The following is a 17,948-nucleotide window of genomic DNA, read 5'->3' as shown; positions in this document are numbered from 1 at the left end:
CTATAGCTGCTTCCAGAAAACTGGTTTTCCATGATTTGAAAAGATGGAAGGATTTGGGTTCACAGAGCTTAGACAGCTATTTTGTCCTTAAATAGACAAATTTGTCTTTTGCCTTTTTGCTGAGCAGGTGGAAAAACTTTGGAAGCTTCTCTGTCCACTGCTTCGAACAGCTTTATCCAACATCACAGTGGAGACGTATAACGACTGGGGCACGTGCATAGCAACCTCCTGTGTAAGTACCCCATTTTCAGTCTTGTAAAGCTCTGTCCAGATGGTCAAGATTTACAGATAGTGTGTAAATAAGAGCTTTATGAACAGAGGTAGTTGGGTATATTTTATCAGCTAGAACGGAGAACTGCAAATACAGTATAAAAATAACATTAATTTAAAATTAATTTAAAATCTCATCGCTTTTTTGGCAATTTTTTTCTCTTCTGCCCTTTGCAGACAAATGTAACATTTTTAGAAAGGAAATAAAGCCTTAGGTTTCTTTTTAATTATTTTAGAAGAGCTGTATAAAGTCAGTGGGTAATGTTAATGTGTATGCTTGCTATGTGTTCAAGTTTTGTGGGAGTTTTTGAACTCAAATTATGCCTTTATTCTTGCCTTAAAAGTGTGCAGCTTAGTGTTACGCTGTGAAAACTAAGTCTCAGGTTATCTTCTAACGTGCAGTAAGATTTCTGTAGGCTGTGGGGGACTGGGAGTTGTGGTGTCTGAGAAGCAGGGTAAACAATAGGCCACAGATAACTTGGATTGGTAATTTTTTGAAATCACTCAGCAAAATTCAGCAGAGAACCCTGGCAATGAATTAGCAAAATTCAGACATGGTTATTCCTACATGTCGAAAGTGAAGCTAAAATTCCTTCTATTCTTATCACTGTATTTATCAAATAATTAAAACTGTGTGGTTTCATTGGGTTTTCCTCCTTTTGAGGTTCCTTGTGAACAGATATTTAACTTTGCACTTGATTAATACAATAAACCCAAGGGATGCAAAGAAAAACTGTCAGAACTTTCCTTGTTTGCACATTATTTACATTTTTAAAATCCCCAGTTTGCTTATATCCCTGATACCTGTTTATTTGCAGGAAAGCAGAGATCCTAGGAAGCTGCACTGGTTATTTGAATTGCTGTTGGAATCTCCATTGAGTGGTGAAGGAGGATCATTTGTAGATGCATGGTAAAATTCATTTTAACTGTTTTATTGTGGCTGAATAAAGAAGGAAATAAAGCATGGATAAAATGGATTGAGAGCATATTGTGCCAGCTGGCTTGTAGAAGCAGGGAACAAAAGCGTTCCTTTCCAATTAGCTTTCCCCACACAATGGCAGTTTCTTCGTTATTATTTTTTTAATGTAATTAAATCTAGTTAACAGCATGTGAAGGTTTGGAGCTGGCATAGCAGCAGTAGTGTTGTTTCATTCTGTAATTTTTACCCATCTCTGCGTGCAATTCACACAAAGACACTTTTAGGCATTGACATACACAAAACATTCCACAACACGGCTTGGAGGGGACTGGGGAAGGGGAGGAACAATTTTGTAGGACTAAAGATAAGCTGTTCTGATTCCTAGCCGACTTTACGTGCTGCAAGGTGGCCTTGCACAGCAAGAGTGGAGAGTCCCAGAGCTGTTACACAGGCTGCTGAAGTACCTGGAGCCGAAACTCACGCAGGTTTACAAGAACGTCCGAGAGAGAATAGGAAGGTCAGTGTTCTCTTCTGCAGCCCGTGGGGTTTTTTCTCTTCTTTTTATTTGAGCAATTAAGCAGTGACTGCTTATCTCTGTGCACTGATACTGCTAATGGGAATTAGATAAATTATTGTTAACAAGCTTGCTTCAGAAACTTCATATGACTTCTCTATTTTTGTTTTTTATTGTATATGGCCTGTTATGTTTATGTATATCTCTAAAGCTCTTAAAAAAACCCTCCAACAAACCCCCTCCCAAAAAAAAAAAACCAAACCAAAACCAAAACAAAACAAAACAAAAACCCACAAAAACCCCACAACCAAAATCACACCACCACAACCCAAATTTACTGTGTCTAAGCCTTAATAAGCCATAAATATACAGGGAATCCTTTAGAGACCATTTTAGTGACTTAAACTAGTTGCAGGCGGAGAGGGGGGTTGTAGCTTAGTGATTGTCTAACCGTGCTTTATTTAAATGTCTACAAAGATGGTATTTGAAAAAATTTGTTTTTAAATAACTTTGAAGTGAAGATAAGAGGAAATTTTCTATAAGTATTAAACTTCAAAGTTCAACAAATTGATCTCAGATCACTTTTAGCTATGTTTGCTGGACAGTAGTCACGCTAACTGTATGTTCTTGCTTGCTTTGTTTGCCTTTGTAGTGTTTTAACCTACGTATTCATGATAGATGTTTCCTTGCCAAATACTGCTGCAACTAAATCTCCTCGTGTCCATGAATTTACTACGCGGATACTTGAAAATCTTAAACCCCTTATGGAAGCAGATGAAGAAATTCAGAACCATGTTATGGAAGAGAATGGAGTTGGTGAACAAGACGAGCGAACTCAGGGCATTAAACTCTTGAAAACTAGTGAGTTACTTAATGAGCTTAAGAAATGGGGGGTATTTTGGGGCATGATTGAAGTCTGCAAGTCATATAGTTGTAGTACACAATTTCACCTCGGATCTGTGCTGCAACAAGGTATCTGTTGTTTCAGGGTTGAGGTTTATAAAGTCACCTTTACAGGGTCAAGCTACCAGTATAGGTCCACTCTAATGTGTGAAAATCATTAATAAATTTGGTCTATAATTTGTTTTGTGATTGTTACTATTTTTTATCTTCTGAATCAGTGATCGTTTCTCTTTATGAAAACAGTTCTGAAGTGGCTGATGGCAAGTGCAGGACGGTCCTTCTCTACAGCTGTCACAGAGCAACTCCAGCTTTTACCGTTATTTTTCAAGGTATATGCTTTAATTGCTGCTTTATTAGTCATGTTTGATTGAAGAGGGCTTCTATATATAAAGCAAAGTTATAAGGGACTTTTCAAATAAAAAGAAAACCAATAATGGTAATAAACATGCATACTGAGGAGGCCCAAATGGGGTTTTTTTATGCTTATGTGTGTTTACAGCTGATAAATGGTTTCCTGACAATAATGACTTGTGGGTGAATGCCCTGGACATGTGTAATTTGGGGGGGAAAAAGTGTTCAATTCATGGTGGAAAAAAGTGTTTAATTCATGAACGAGTGTATGTTGTTTCTGTTCTGATACTTATCTTTAGCTGTTTTCTTTTATTCCATGATTACACAATTCTTTCTACATGGTGGTACTTCTCTTGTTTTTCCTGGCACCTTTAATCCTTGTATTCTTTCATGAAGCTGGGTCATTCAGTGCTACATATCTGAAATAATACATATTTGCATGCTCCGAAGCATACGTCTTACTTTACATAAACATGAGTCAATTATCCAACAGTAATGTATGTGACCACAAAATAAAGGTTTACTAATGTGAAAGTGCATTTGAAATACTGATAAAGCTTTCTCTCAGTTTTGGACCTACATCTAAAATATGAAAATAATTGGATTTGATACCAAAAGAATGGCAATGGGGAACCAAAGTCTTAACAGCACCCGTTTAATCCTCCTTAAGAGCTTCAGGCTGGCCGTACTGTTTAGATAAGTGATATATGGTGCAAGGAACAAGGATCTTACTATTCTATTCACTTTTTTCCACAGCTTATTGCTGAGCCTATTTTAACATTATATTGATTGTTTTTCATAGTTAACTTAATCTTTCAGCATTGTATTGATTGTATTTTTCCTAGATAACTTTGGTTTCATGAGATTAAACTAGAAAGTTTCAGGATTTTGCTGTTGCCAATGCTTATTTACTAACACTAACCTTTTTTTTCCCCCCTCTCTCTGATCTTGTTCTATAGATTGCACCAGTAGAAAATGACAATAGCTATGATGAGCTCAAAAGAGATGCTAAGATGTGCTTGTCGTTAATGTCTCAGGGTTTGCTGTATCCTCAGCAAGTGCCTTTGGTACTTCAGGTGCTAAAACAAGTGAGTATGGTCTAAATAGCTTCATATTATCTGATTCACTCTGTGCTTTTTTTTTTTTAAAGGTGATACAATAGTTGTGATGTGAAGAGAATCAAATACTGATTTTCGTAGAGGTGAAAGGAAAGAATTTATTAGAAGTGTTTTAAAACATTTTTGAGAAACAACGAGTGTATTTTGTTTTGTTTCCTACTTCCAAACACTTAAACCACTTGTATCTTGATAAAAAATTGAACCATATTTTAATAAATTAAAATTTAGTTCAGTATTAGGTATCTGTTAAATAACAGTATGCTTTGGACGTTAAGCCTGTAATAAGTTATTATTTAAATAATAATTGTGTGCTTTGGAAATCGAGGAGTGTATGAAACAAAAATATCTGAATAAGGGAAGTTACTTGCAACTGTCCCCAAAAGCTTTTTCTTAAATATTGTTAGCTTTACATCGGGTAGCTGTGTTCCTTCACATCCTTCCTTTCTCATACTTTTATTTTTACTTGTAGACAGCAAGAAGCAATTCTTGGCACGCTAGGTACACCATATTAACCTACCTCCAGACCATGGTGTTCTACAATCTCTTTATCTTTCTCCACAATGAAGAAGCAGTCAATGACATTAGATGGCTGGTTATAAAACTCCTGGAAGATGAACAGCTTGAGGCAAGTACTACCTTGTCTGAAATGCTTGTTTCACATGACTGGCTTCTTGCCCTTGCCAAGTTGTATGAAAAAGCTACTGGTTGTAAATTAATACAGCAAGTATTTCTAGCTCATTCTTCCTATTTTGAAAATATAACTAGCTTTATAGGATTTATTTCTTTCATATTCCATTTTTTCTTTTAATATTCTATTCCAGGAAAACTGCTGCTTAAAAAATACTTCATTAGTGATTTTTTAAAGTTCCACTGTTCCTACTTTTTCAGCAGAATGGAACATTGCTTTGTTTCATTCTTGGTTGAAGTACAGCTGAAATAGGGATATCATCATTTTACTGTAAATACTAGCATGGATGTTGGGAGAAATGTCAACTTCCAACAAGGTAAAATGCCTTCCTATGTGAAAGCTGTATAAACCCACTATTTATTACTCTGTAGGTCTGTTTCCCATTTAATCATATCCGCTTATTAATGACAAAAATACTTTTTTGTACACCCAGCTCACTGAGGAAATATTTTTTTAATTATAAGTAGATTTTCCTTAGTTTTGTGAAAGATGCATGCATAATAGGACAGAATTTGTCTAGCAGATGCTGTCACTGATGGTGTTACATGATTCAAAAAGATAATAGTTTGTAAGCTTACTTGTCAGTCTGACAAGTTTTTGTAGGTCTCTTGAGCTAGTCATACTTCAGTATATATAAATGGAAGGATATAAAATCGAATTCTTTGCTGTGATACATGTGTGCTGTTGAAGATCTGTGCATGAATGCTCAGTGTGCTCTTAGAAGGGCTTTCAGAATCATAAACTTGTTCTCGGGGCAGGAGATGTGGGCAAAGGTGCCTGATGGGAATCACTGACTCTTATTTGTCAGGCTTCCAAAAGCTGGGGGAAAATCATGCAGGTATTTTATTCTGTATCACTAATTTACAGAACTGAAGGCTTTTATTAAATTATGTGAATTTAAGCATGTTTGATCACGTTCAAGCACAGTGAAGAATCTTTAGTGTTAACCTCCAGTCTGTTCCATTTACCCTGCACCATCATTTTCCCTGTTCTTTGTGCTGTTGGCAAATTTCAATGAAATCCTTCTTTTGGGTGCTTGGGTGCTTTTTTTTTTTCTAGAAGAGAAGATTCTGAAGTGTAACACCCTTCTGCCAAAACAAACATCCTGGTTTAGGTCTTCCTGAAGCTCCATTTAAAACAGTAGTTACACCTGAGATGTGAAGCTTGCTTTTGAGAGCAGTGAATTGGAAATAATTTGAATATACAAATTAAAATTTCTGGCTTAAAAGGTTTGACATTACAATCTCTACCCACCCATGCCAATTGCAGTATTCAGATGAGCTCTCTCATGTCTGTCATGTCACTATTTGCCATAGCGAGCTGGAAAGCAAAAGCTGGTGATCCAAGATGTTTCCCACACCAGTCAGGACACTCACCTCATAATCTCATGTCATTGTGACAAACACCTTTTATTCACTTTAATACAATTTATCTAGTTATTTTAAATGTACTTTATTCTTCTGCACTACAAGAGATGCAAATCAAAAAAGCTTATCTATGTTCATAACCACTTATGATCGTGTTGTTACCATGGAAGCTTTCAGTTTTCTTTGGAAAGTAATCTTGTTCTTTCTTGATAATAATTGGCATGGTGCAATATCTTGCAGAGTAATTCCTATGTATTTTTTTAACGCTGGATTTTTAAGAGCAGAGTGCTTTCAAGAGAATCCCTAGCTTTAACTGGTATTTGATGTCTTTACCCTGTGGAACTGACATTTTGAACCTTGGCTTTAAAGATACTTTTTTACTCATTGTGATACAAAGGTGCCAGATAGAATGATCCTGATCATCTTGATCTTTGCTTTAATATACAGTTTCCACTTCTAATCTTGCTAGAATTCTCAGACTTCCTGGTGATTTCATACTTTTTCATAAAATCATTGCAACAAACCTTGGCAGATGACAGTGTCAGGTGACCACACTGTCAAAGAGCAACATGACTGCAAACCAAAGTGAGCGTGGGTCATAGGACAGTCTGTCTTCTAGCAACACAAATTTCATGCATCCAACTTGAAGCATAAGTCTCTAGAATTGAAGGATGCTGCACTTATATGGTGTCAGGGGAGATTCTCCTGCTGAAGTCAGAGCAATCATGGAGCTGATGGAGTACTATGAATGTAGGAGCTAATGTGACCCTGCAGCTGATAAAGGGAGAAAGTCCATAGTCCTGAAAAACCACCTCTGTGTTCAGCAGTGTAATCACCATGGAATATCACGTCTAAATTTTCATGTCATGTAGGCAGTTGCAGAGCTCTGCAGCAATGATTTGAGTTTGGGAAAGCATGTTTTGCACTAAATAATTCTATTTACTCAGTCAGAATTAGAGGAAAAGTGAAAATTACTGTCTTCAACTTGGAGTTATGGTTAAAGTGCTAGCCTAGTTAATCTGAAAGCATCCTTCTTACAGTTTTCTCAGCCATAATTTGATCTAGGAAGCTGTCTGGGTAGGTGCTTCATTATATTCATATATATTTTTTATAAATGAGTGTACTGAATGCATAGCACTTATGTCTGGATAAAGATTTTTCATGTTACACTGCAATATTACAGTAATGGGAATATTTTCTCTCTGTGTAGGTAGCCCCTTGCAAGTACTGCACTTAGGTCTTGCTTATGTTCTTGAGTGGTTTTGTTTTGATATTGTTACAGTTTTGTAGATCTTGGTCAGTCAATTCTGACCAAAAAACCCACCCAAACCGTACTTGATAGGAAGAGTATTCCTCTGCTACTCCTCTGCACTTTTTATAGTCTGTAAGTCATCCTGTGAGTGTGATGATCTGTAGATTATTTAGTGTCAGATGTTGTGATGAATGATTAGCTCGTTAATGTATGATTTTAAAGGCTTTGCTTCTAGGTGCTCCTTGCAGCAAAGCATTCCTGTTAGTTAGATGATTAATTTAGAAATTAAAGTGGTTTTGAGACAGTGAAAGATGATGTAAATGAGTTCACTAGGGAGCTTGCTCGCTTTACAGCCAAGCTTCTTTCTATTCTGGGTCTTGCATTAGCACATCATGTTTCACTTAATAGCTTAGTTCTTAAGAGACTCACAAATTGCTGATAAACAACACTGGCAGACTTTCCCTTCGTACTTCTTTATGCTGTTAACAAAGTCGAGCACGTTTGAATAATATGTTGTAGAAATTTAAATGGAATGAAGTCTCAAGAGCTTGTTGTTAACTTACTATGTTTAGTTATTGCAGCACCCGCAGCTATGCTTATTGCTTTGTGAAGGTTCAGATCATTGTGTTCAAGGATGTAATTCATTATGATCTGCTGCATTGGATTCAGAGCGTTGGTAGGTGTTTGTGCTCCAGACAGACCAATGTTCTGTGTACACTTACGTGTAACAGTATGTACTTAGCAAAAATCTGGTGACTGCTGCCAGCGTTCCAACGCGTTGATTTGGTTTCAAGGTTGTAAATGTTGGGGGGTTTTGTCAGCCTGCAGTTATTGAAAGTGGAAGTGAGTTTCGGAGGGACTCCAGTTTAAATGTAATCTTATAGTTCTGTGTGGTTTTAGGAGAGATGAGTAGATAAGTTAGCAATACTGCTGGGTTATACTTGCTTTTAAAAAGCAAGTGATTGAGTTGTCTCTACTCATAATCCACTAACAATGTGTTGTGGCTGTTTGGAAAAGAATGGAAAAGGAGATCTGTGTCTTGAATGGTTTGGCAACAGACGAAAACTTAGTTCTCTTGTGTTTCTCTGTTACTGAAGAGAAGAATTTTTTTCCAACGTGGAATTCTGGTTTTATTCATGCAGTGAAAAGAACTGGTACTCAGGACAACGAAGTAAATAATGCTGGAGTGTTACAGAACTGAAGTGTTGACCATAAACCAGGGAAGTTAGTTGTCATTGAGTAATCCAGCGTCTGTTGTATCTCTCAAAGAACTCCTGTGCTACGTGTAGAACAGAATCAGCTTTGGTGTCTCATGAACACACCTTCCACCTTCTCTTGGAAAGGCCCTTCTGCCTTTGTCAATTCTAGTGTCTCCACAGACATTTGAGGGGGAAAACTAAATGCTTTTGAATAAAGGATACTCTCTTTTCCTCAGTAAAACTAATGTTAATACAGAGACTATTAGGAATTTTGTAAAGCAGTTGATTATTTGGGGTGGTGCATCTTGTTCTCATTCAAAGTCTGGTTTTAAGCTTTCTAAAGCTAATTAATCTGATATATATGTCTTGACAATGGAATTAAATTACATTATTTGCTTGAGTAGTAGGTCACTTTATGACAAATTATGTGGAGGTAGTTCTATATTACAAGAGAACTATGTTTATTAATTTGTAAAGAGCCGTATAGTAAACTAGTAGTAGTTTACAATCTGTGAGATAACAGGATAATACTTTAAAGACTTTTCTTGGGCAGAGTTTGGTAACATGGCCTGGCTGGATGTGCTTGAAAGGAGAGTAGTAGCGTAAATACCTGTTTCTTGCTGTGCATATGTGTTTAGTAATTGTGGTACGTGCTCTCTCTGCTCACAGGTGAGAGAAATGGCTGCCACCACGCTAAGTGGGCTGCTACAGTGCAACTTTCTCACCATGGATGGTCCCATGCAGACCCATTTTGAACAGCTGTGCAAGATGAGGTTACCGAAAAAACGAAAGCGAGACCTGGGTGCAGTGGTGGATACAATTTCTTCTGGTGGTAAGAAAAGTGCTTCAGGGACTAAAACCATGCATGTCCACAGGTTAGGAAGAAATAAATATTCGTGCTATGCTTAAGTGTTTATTCTGCAAGCACTCCAGGTGGAATAGGATTTGTTCTGTGGTTAAGCACTATTTAGAAAATGAACATATACCCAGAGAAATATAAGGCCTCTTGCCCATGCAAATGTTTTTCCTTGGTAAGCATTCATAACCATAATGGCAAACCACTTGTCCTTGTGTACTTTATTGTCTATTTCTGTGCATGTAGTGCAGATCCTAATCCTTAAGTGCTTCAAGAATTTGATTTACAGTGTAAATGATGAATAAGAATACACTACTACCAAAAAAAAAGCAAGTGATGTTTTTTGTGATGTATTCCTACGTTAAAGTGATTTATTACTTTTCCAGAATTAACACTAAAGAGATTTCTCCATTTCCCATGTGCACAGTTCATGTAATTAAGAACACAGATGATGAGGGATAGCTGTTTCCTCAGTAAATAAACCTCCTTAGCTGCTACAACATAATTTCACTCCTTACCCACCTTACTTTCTATTTGTTAGCAGTGTGGTTTTGAATTCTAAAAAAACCACAACCCAACACACACAAAAAAAAAACCCTAGAACAAAAAAAAAGCCCCTTATTTAACCTTAGTTAGGAGCTTTGGCTTCTGACCAAAGACTTGGTGCATCTGAGTCACATTCATCTGACCCAGAAGGACTTGGTTTCCACATTGTTAAATAGTTATGGTGTTTGGGAAAACATTCTGAGCACAGAAATAGGGAACAGTGGAGATGCAGTTGAGGAGCTATTTACTGAGTAGAGAGAAAGATTCTTTAAGAGAAGGAAGTGCTTTTGAAATGTTTAAAAGTATATACCAGTTGCAGATTAATTTTTTTTACACATTCTTCCATTAGAAGTGAAAGATGGAATCATAGGATGAATCTATGATTCTATGTAAGAAAGCAGAAGCCATTTGGAGATCCATACATGAATTTATTTGACTGTATGGTCTATAGAACTACTTGGTTTTCTGTAGAAGCTAGAGATCTCTCTACTGTGGCAGGGTTATTTGTTTTCTTCTTTTAATTCAGGGTCAAAACTCACTCCATATTAGTATCAGTATGTTATTCGAATTAGATCACCTCTGATTAATATATAGGCTCTCTCCAGTCATTCCCATCAGTTAAAAACAGCCTTATTTTCACTGATAACCAGTTTTAAGTTTGGCTGGGTCATCGAGGGATGTCTTAGACAAGATAGTTGCACCCTGTAAATTAATACCCTGCACTTGCAGACTTGGTCAAACGCCACGCCGGTGTGCTGGGACTGAGCGCCTGTATCTTGTCGAGCCCGTATGATGTACCCACCTGGATGCCACAGCTCTTGATGGATCTCAGTGCCCATCTTAATGATCCTCAGCCCATTGAGGTAAAAATATCATTTTTCTAGTCCATATAACACATTAAAATACTCTTGACTCATTCTTAGTTCCCCTTTCCTAGAAAAAAATAGGAACCTATTAAGAAACTTAGTTCCTGCTGCTGTTTATTAAGTGGGTCCAAATACATGTCAAGTCATGGACTGCCTTTAAGTATTTTTTGTGGTAGTTCTGGTCTTGCTTTCAAATTTAAAGCATCAGCTGAAAGCTGCAAGAACTATATAATGAGGAAAATAGTCTTTTTTAATTAAAAATGTCACTTTCGTGCATGCCATTCTAGAAAATATCAACCTGAACCAAAAAATCACTCTGAAATTTTTAAAACAAGGTTTTATAAGCAGCCCTAGACACAAGTTTTTAATGAAATAGTTACCTTTAACTCTGGTTTTTTGCCCTGTCTATTTGGTTTTGTTGACCTTTGCTGTTTTAACCAGAGCTTAGGGCTGAACAATTCCTTAGATTTAACAAACTATGCTGTGGTGTGCTTTACTGAATAAAGAAGCTGAACTGATTGGGCTTTTCTCTTGTTGATTTATTAATTATCTTAATTATTTTAATAACAGAAGATAGTTTTCCTCTGATTTGTTTCTTCTGTGCACCTTATGTGATTCAGCAACTCTTTCTCATGTTTTGAGACCTAAACCATTGGTTTGAAATACCCAAGCGAAAGGAAGAGAGGAAAAGCATTTCCCTTTTTCTTTATAAGAATCTATTGATTTTTTTTCAAACTCAAAATTGTAGGCCAAAGAATCCTTTTAATAAGAATGTTGGAGTCCTGACACTGGTCAAAAGACTAACCAGAACTGTACAAATTAAAATACTGGGGAACTGGGCTGAATCCCCCAGAGCCCTTCTAACCTTTGCTCGAACACTTTGCTGTACTCAGCAGTTATTTTTGTTGTATTTAATGTTTGTTTTGTCACGGAGCTTAAATCCATAACTGATACAGTATTGATATTCTGCTGTGCAGATGACTGTGAAAAAAACGCTGTCAAATTTCCGGAGGACCCATCATGACAACTGGCAGGAGCACAAACAGCAGTTCACGGATGACCAGCTCCTCGTGCTTACTGACCTCTTAGTTTCACCGTGCTATTATGCGTAGCTAGGTAAGATTAATTAAACTGACAGAAACATCAGTCTTATGAAATCTACTCTAGCTCTCAAGTCTAGCATGGATTAGGGAGGAATCCCTAAACCACAGGGAGAATTAAGGCCCTCACACCTCCAGTGGTCTGTTCAGGATCAGATTTATTTTGGTTAAATATTGCCCACCTTTTGGTGTGTCCCTGTATTACAGTAGTGTTTTGCTGAGACACTCACACTTGTTTTCTTGAATACTGATGTTCCTTTTCTCCATTTTCTGCCTTTTAAATGCCTGGCAGTTTCACTAAAGGCAAGATACTTGCTGCTTTGTACTTCTGATGCCTCTGAGGACTTTAGCCTACCACCCAGCCAGTATATTGTCTACATCTCACGAAGGGGAATGACTCCTACCAAGCTGTTTCCTCTTCCACATTATGGCTTTACTACCTGGTCTCTTCACACAGGCATGTCCCCAAAGAGTGAATCCATCCCTGGAGTTTCTCTTTGTTACACTACAAGATTCTGATGTCTATTGTATTGTGATGTTTTGTGACAGTATTCCAAGAGAAGTTTTATTTTGTATTTTCATTTTGTTCTGTAATAGCATGAGGCAGTAATCTTGTTTTGAATTCTTTCTTCTTTCTTTTCAGGTTTCCTCTGGAAAAATGAGGATGTAGGAACCCTTCTGCAAAATAAAGGAAACTCAAAAGAAATTTATCATGTAGAAAACTTTGTGCTGGAAGTCCTGATGCCTAATCAAAACCACTTTTAAATACAAACATAAAGACCTGGTTCAATTCCAAAAAGAATTTCGTCTCCCCAGGGAGCAGCTGTGGGAGCACCACAGTCTCCTCCTAACTGCGCTTGCAGAGCCTGATCGTGAGTTTATTGCAAGACCCGTGTCGTTGGCCCACATTACACATCAGCCTTGTTTCTGCTTTCTTGCACACAGTGACTTACGCCGCACGTTTCTCACCCTCTTTTCCTGACCCTTCTTCCCAGCCGTTTCCGACATCAAAGATATGCAGAACCAGAGAGTGCTGCAAACCAGAACATTCTCAGTGAAGCTCTCCAATTCTGTTGATGCAACTTCTTGCCTAGTCAGCATCAAATACCAGGACCCGATCTTTCTCAGAGTTTATTTTTCACTACTTGGATTCGAGTGCCCGTCAGGTGACGGGCTCTGTATCATTCAGTCCACCTCAGGGCAGGATTGCCTTTTTGTATCTTCCTTGTCAAAATGTAAATAGCTGATTTTCTCTGTGCAGTAGAGATGATGGCAGGACAAAAAGTGGGGAGTGAAAGCTCTTACTGCCTGGCCAGGTCTTCATAGATAGCTTGACGACGTGTGGAATAAAAATCTGTGGTTATCTGCATATTTTTAAGGGTGAAAGACTATATGGGTGTTTCCACATAATTAGAGCCCACAGTTATGAAATCATGGACTATCAAGTGATGGTTGAATTCACAGAATGAAATGTATGCACGGTGTGAAAAGGCACTGAATGGCTGACTGTTTTTAACAGCGTATTCCCATAAAGATTGTTACTGTTTGAGCGAGTGTATCTTGTTCGAAAATGGTGGAAGCTCTGTATTTTCTTGCCTGCAGCTTTGTTCAGAGACTGGTATCTATTGGCTGTTTAACAACAGGTTTAATATGTGTTACATAGTTGTAAAAGACTGTATAAATTGTAGAGGCATTGCATTGACAAAACATTGTACAGTTTGCAACCTTTTACATAACACCATTGTGAGATTAATTTGTAAAGATTCATACTTAGATGTTAATACGGTAGTTCTGGCTTTTGTATCAAATCAAATGCCATTATTAGTTTTTTAAATTATTTTCTTTAACAGAATATCTCTTCATGTCTGAAAGGCAGAGGTTTTGTTTTGGTTTTCTTGTATCTCATTATTACTATGTCTCCTTCAGATTTTAATGCAACAGTTGTGGCCATCTCTAAATGCTGACATCACCTGTTCTGGTGTGATAAGTTCCTAGGATGTGAGGTACATGGAAATACTTCATAAACTGGTGTGTGTTTCAACTTCTCATGCGAGCCTACAGGAGCACTGATGCATTTCGAGCGATCTACCTGCTGAGTGTGTGACTCATTCCAAACTTCAAAGCACAGCGGTGTTCCTGGTGCAGTGTTTAATGAGTGTCAGCACACGGATGTAACCACTGTATAGCGTAGTGCCAAAATTATTATTTCAGTTGTGTACGTAGTTTAAGACCCAATAAATGGACTGTTTGTAACATCTGCATTTTTTTGTGTTTCTGAAGTGGAAGTTTATTGTTTTGAGACTATAACTTCAGGTTGTGTACTGTGCTTTTGAGGTTTTTTTGTATGAGGCATGTGTTTATCGTGGGATTTGGCAGTGAGTTAAGGCAGCATTAAGGATTAATTACAGATCTAGTTCTAATGCTTGGGAAACTCGCTTTTATATTGACGTAAAAATACTTTGTACCTGGTGAGGCTTGCTAAAAATCTTACAAACTTCTGAGAAGTACACTTAAAATTGGAGAAAGTAGTTTGAAGTGGAGGGGGTTTTGCTCATAGAATGAAGACTTCAAAAGTGATGGAAAGTCTTTGCTGCAGAGGATCATCTTTGAAGTATGTGTTGGCTGATTAAGTGATGGAGCAGATACTATATGCGCTGTAGGGGCAGCTAACTGTAGGATCCAGCTCTGCTGCTTTTTACTGTCGTTGGGAGTTTCTTTTCTTATGTATCTGTAGTTAAAGTGTAGCTGGAATTGGTTGCGGTGTTGAGGATCCAGTGCTCTGTAGAGAATCATTCTGCAGTCAGAGCTATGATGGCAAATAAGTAGGTTGGTACTAATTCACAAGAGCTGTTTATAAATTAGCAATAAATTACTTGATCCAAACAGATGGCCCAGAAAATAGAGTACCTATTCAAAGTACAGTTCTATAGGATGAAATATACCTGTGGTAGTGTGAACACACTCGTACTAATTGACTTTTTGTGGGTGAAAGATTGTTAATCTCCTGTTCTGAGAATGTAGGAGCAATTTTGAGCTCTTCATCAAATACCCCAACTCCGTTGCTGCTTTTATTCCCTGACTTCTCCCCAAGCAATACACACGTAATGAGTTCTGCGCCTTCCATCACTTTGATGTCTTGTGCTGTCTCTTCCCTAAAGCCTTAGAGATGAAACAACTGCAGTCCTTCCATCTGGAGAGGGAGACATGTCTACCATGAGAAGAGAGAATTTTTCCCCTTGAACAGTAAGGGAGATGGGGAAAATATCTTGGAGATGGTCTGGTAGCCTTAGTGACCACGTGTCAGCCTGCACAAATCATCTCAGTGACCTCTTCTGTTTGAAGCACCAGAGAATGGCGATGATTTAAGACTGAATTCATTTGTTGGGTTTGTTTTGGGTTTTTTTTCCTCAAGTTGCACTGACTTACTTTAATAACTATCTTGCTAGAGTATTAAGAACGATGTGATCTCCAGTATTTCCATAATCAAGTGGGTGTGTTTGTGCGTGTGAAAACCTGCTGCAATCACAGCAGAGACATAACGCTTGATAAAAATGTAAGAAAATTATCAATTAGGTAAATAAGACTTAAACTTGGGCTTTTGGGTGGCACCACAGACTCAACATTGGTGGATTGTATTATTAACAAGTTGAGCTCATCTCTATATGGGTTTTTTTTAAAAAATGAAAGGAAAAGTTCATTATTTCTGATATGGTATATTATGTCTGTATTCCTTTTATGTCCAGGTATCTGCTCTCTCATCCTTTTTACTTCTTCACCAGGCTGCTGGAGTCCTGGGCTTGGTACACACAGATGATGTCTCCTGTCAGTTTTTCACAGTTGGGCATCCCCAGCATCCCACGCTCTGTTCAGTCTCGCGCTTTCTTCCACAGCTTCAGACTTCCTGGAATCCTGCAGCAGAGACTCCAGCTTCCTTTTCTCCTGTGCTGTGGAAAACAATCATCTGGTGAGATGTAAAAGGGAAAAAAAACTTACCAGTAGAAACTTTTGCTGGCTGTTGTCCTTGCAAGATTTTAACTTTAACTCGAATGTGAATTACCAGATAATTTATTTTACATTCTCACTGGTGTTGTGCAGTAGCTGGAAGGCAACTTCTGTGGATTTCCCCATCACAAAATACTCGCTGTACACAGTCACGTTGCTGCACAGGCTCTGGAGAACTGGATTCCCAATAAGGAGGGAATTTCACCTGAACCTGATCAGGTTGTCTGCAGGCTAGAGGTAACCCTGCTCCAGGGAAGGGGTTTTGTGGTGGTTAATCCAACGAGGTACCCGGGGCAGCAGTAACTTCACACTCTACTGCAAGGAATTGGAGGTTGATTACAGAAGAAAATTAAACTGTGTGGAAGATGTAGAGGATTGTTAAGGTGTTTAAGGCAATGCACACAAATTACAAGCAAATTGTTGTTGGTGTGCACTGAGGGTTTTTTTTCTCTCTTGGTCAACAGGTGCTTCTCAGAGGTATTAAGAGATATTTAGAAGGGAAATTCCATGAGCTGAGAGGAAAAAAAAAAGGTTAGTATTCTCTCCCTGGCAAGGAGAGTGACTTAGTAAAGCAGTCTTGAATCAAGAGTTCTCCCTCAGCACAGATAAAAGCTTCAACTGTTGCCTACAAAGTTTATTAGCAAAATTATCTTTGATTTCTGATGGATTAGAGTGCAGTGCTTAGAGGAATTAGCTGCATACTAACAAGGCAGACTTTTTCAAAGGGTGAAAAGGAGAGGGAGCCTTGCTGGCCATGATCCTAGATTAAATGGCTTTTTCCACAAAAGACTTGTGGAAGTCCAGCCTGCTTGCCCTGCTTGGGCCCGTAGCACCCTCACTGCTGCAGGTATTTTGTGCAAGTTATCATTTCTGATTAGGACATTTAGGAAAAACAGCAATAAACCCGATAAATGTGTGTTAGCAACAAATCTAGTGAGATTAGAGATAAATCTTGGTGGAAGCCTAGGTGAGTTCACCCAGAAAGGATTCTGTTAAGAAAGAAAAGCTTTTAACTGATACTGTTCTCTCTGTTTTTCTGGGTTAATTTCCCCCTTTTATTATTCCAGCATCTTTCTAGTAACTATGGGAAATTAAGTCTAACTGTGGTCATCCAGGTTTGAGCATTTGGCCAAGTAACACCTGGAATTACATAGAACTTCCCAACATTTTAAAGGACTCTTGTTTTGCAAAATATGTTCCTACTCTTATGTTTTTGGTAAGCGACACCACAGAAATTGTCATAGTCTAATGGGAACTTGGGAATTAGACAGTATGTGAAACTAAGGTCAGTTTTTATGCAGTGTCTTGCTTACAACTGAAGTGCAGCACATTAACTGCTCTGAAAGGACGTGGATATTGTGTGCACATCGGCTTCACGTGAAGAGAACTGTTTCCTCAGCATTAATCACTTTGAAGTAATTCACTCTTGCCATTAGGTTGATATTTTGTCAGTCTTGTTTAATCACGCAGTTCAGCGTGCTCTGCTGTTTATAAATAAGAAAATTCAAGGAGGGAGATCCCAGCTTGTCAGTGAAAAAACAACTCATAGGGCCAGGATTCACCCACAGAATTCAAATTAACATCACTGAAGAACAGAAATATTAGTAAGAGTGAAAATAAAAGTGATAGCCAAGCTGAGAGAGAACATAGCCTGAAGCCCCAGGAAACCATGGACATCATGTTTTGGTTTTTGGCCCTTCTCCCTCCTGTATGCAGCTAATTTAAGAACAAAACTAAGGCCAAACACACCTGATCTAGGTGCCCAGGTTGCAAGATGCTGTCGCAGTCTGATGGCTGCTGGCGTTTCCCTGCCGCAGACCCCAAAAATCTGGACTGATTGTCAGCTGGAAGGGTGTTTAGCATGCAAGGCTCGTAGGTCAAGCTGCTGTTGTGAGTCACAGGTTTACTAAAAAAATTGCTCTTAGTTTTAGAAAGAAACATGTTGAAAAATAAACAGGCAATTGGCACTGACAAGCTGACAGATGCCAACCTAGCAC

General features: G+C 38.1%; 1 protein-coding gene across 3 annotated transcripts in view; it reads left to right on the top strand.

The window, feature by feature from the left end:
* Nucleotides 1-14,210, top strand: part of PSME4 (proteasome activator subunit 4) — a 62,733-nt gene extending 48,523 nt beyond the window's left edge. For all 3 annotated transcript variants that reach the window (XM_068425428.1, XM_068425448.1, XM_068425438.1), the window contains 11 exons: nucleotides 128-232; nucleotides 1,089-1,180; nucleotides 1,575-1,706; nucleotides 2,356-2,564; nucleotides 2,850-2,935; nucleotides 3,917-4,045; nucleotides 4,545-4,700; nucleotides 9,251-9,413; nucleotides 10,713-10,846; nucleotides 11,827-11,965; nucleotides 12,593-14,210. In XM_068425428.1, coding sequence (XP_068281529.1) covers nucleotides 128-232; nucleotides 1,089-1,180; nucleotides 1,575-1,706; nucleotides 2,356-2,564; nucleotides 2,850-2,935; nucleotides 3,917-4,045; nucleotides 4,545-4,700; nucleotides 9,251-9,413; nucleotides 10,713-10,846; nucleotides 11,827-11,961 — 1,341 coding nt within the window. In that variant the 3' untranslated portion in view covers nucleotides 11,962-11,965; nucleotides 12,593-14,210. The remainder of the gene's footprint in view (nucleotides 1-127; nucleotides 233-1,088; nucleotides 1,181-1,574; nucleotides 1,707-2,355; nucleotides 2,565-2,849; nucleotides 2,936-3,916; nucleotides 4,046-4,544; nucleotides 4,701-9,250; nucleotides 9,414-10,712; nucleotides 10,847-11,826; nucleotides 11,966-12,592) is intronic.
* The last annotated feature ends 3,738 nt before the right edge of the window (nucleotides 14,211-17,948 follow it).

The sequence above is a fragment of the Nyctibius grandis genome, chromosome 1 (assembly GCF_013368605.1).
Source record: "Nyctibius grandis isolate bNycGra1 chromosome 1, bNycGra1.pri, whole genome shotgun sequence".
NCBI lineage: Eukaryota > Metazoa > Chordata > Aves > Nyctibiiformes > Nyctibiidae > Nyctibius > Nyctibius grandis.
Note: the sequence above shows the minus strand (reverse complement) of the source record. Positions and strands in the feature narration are given on the sequence as shown.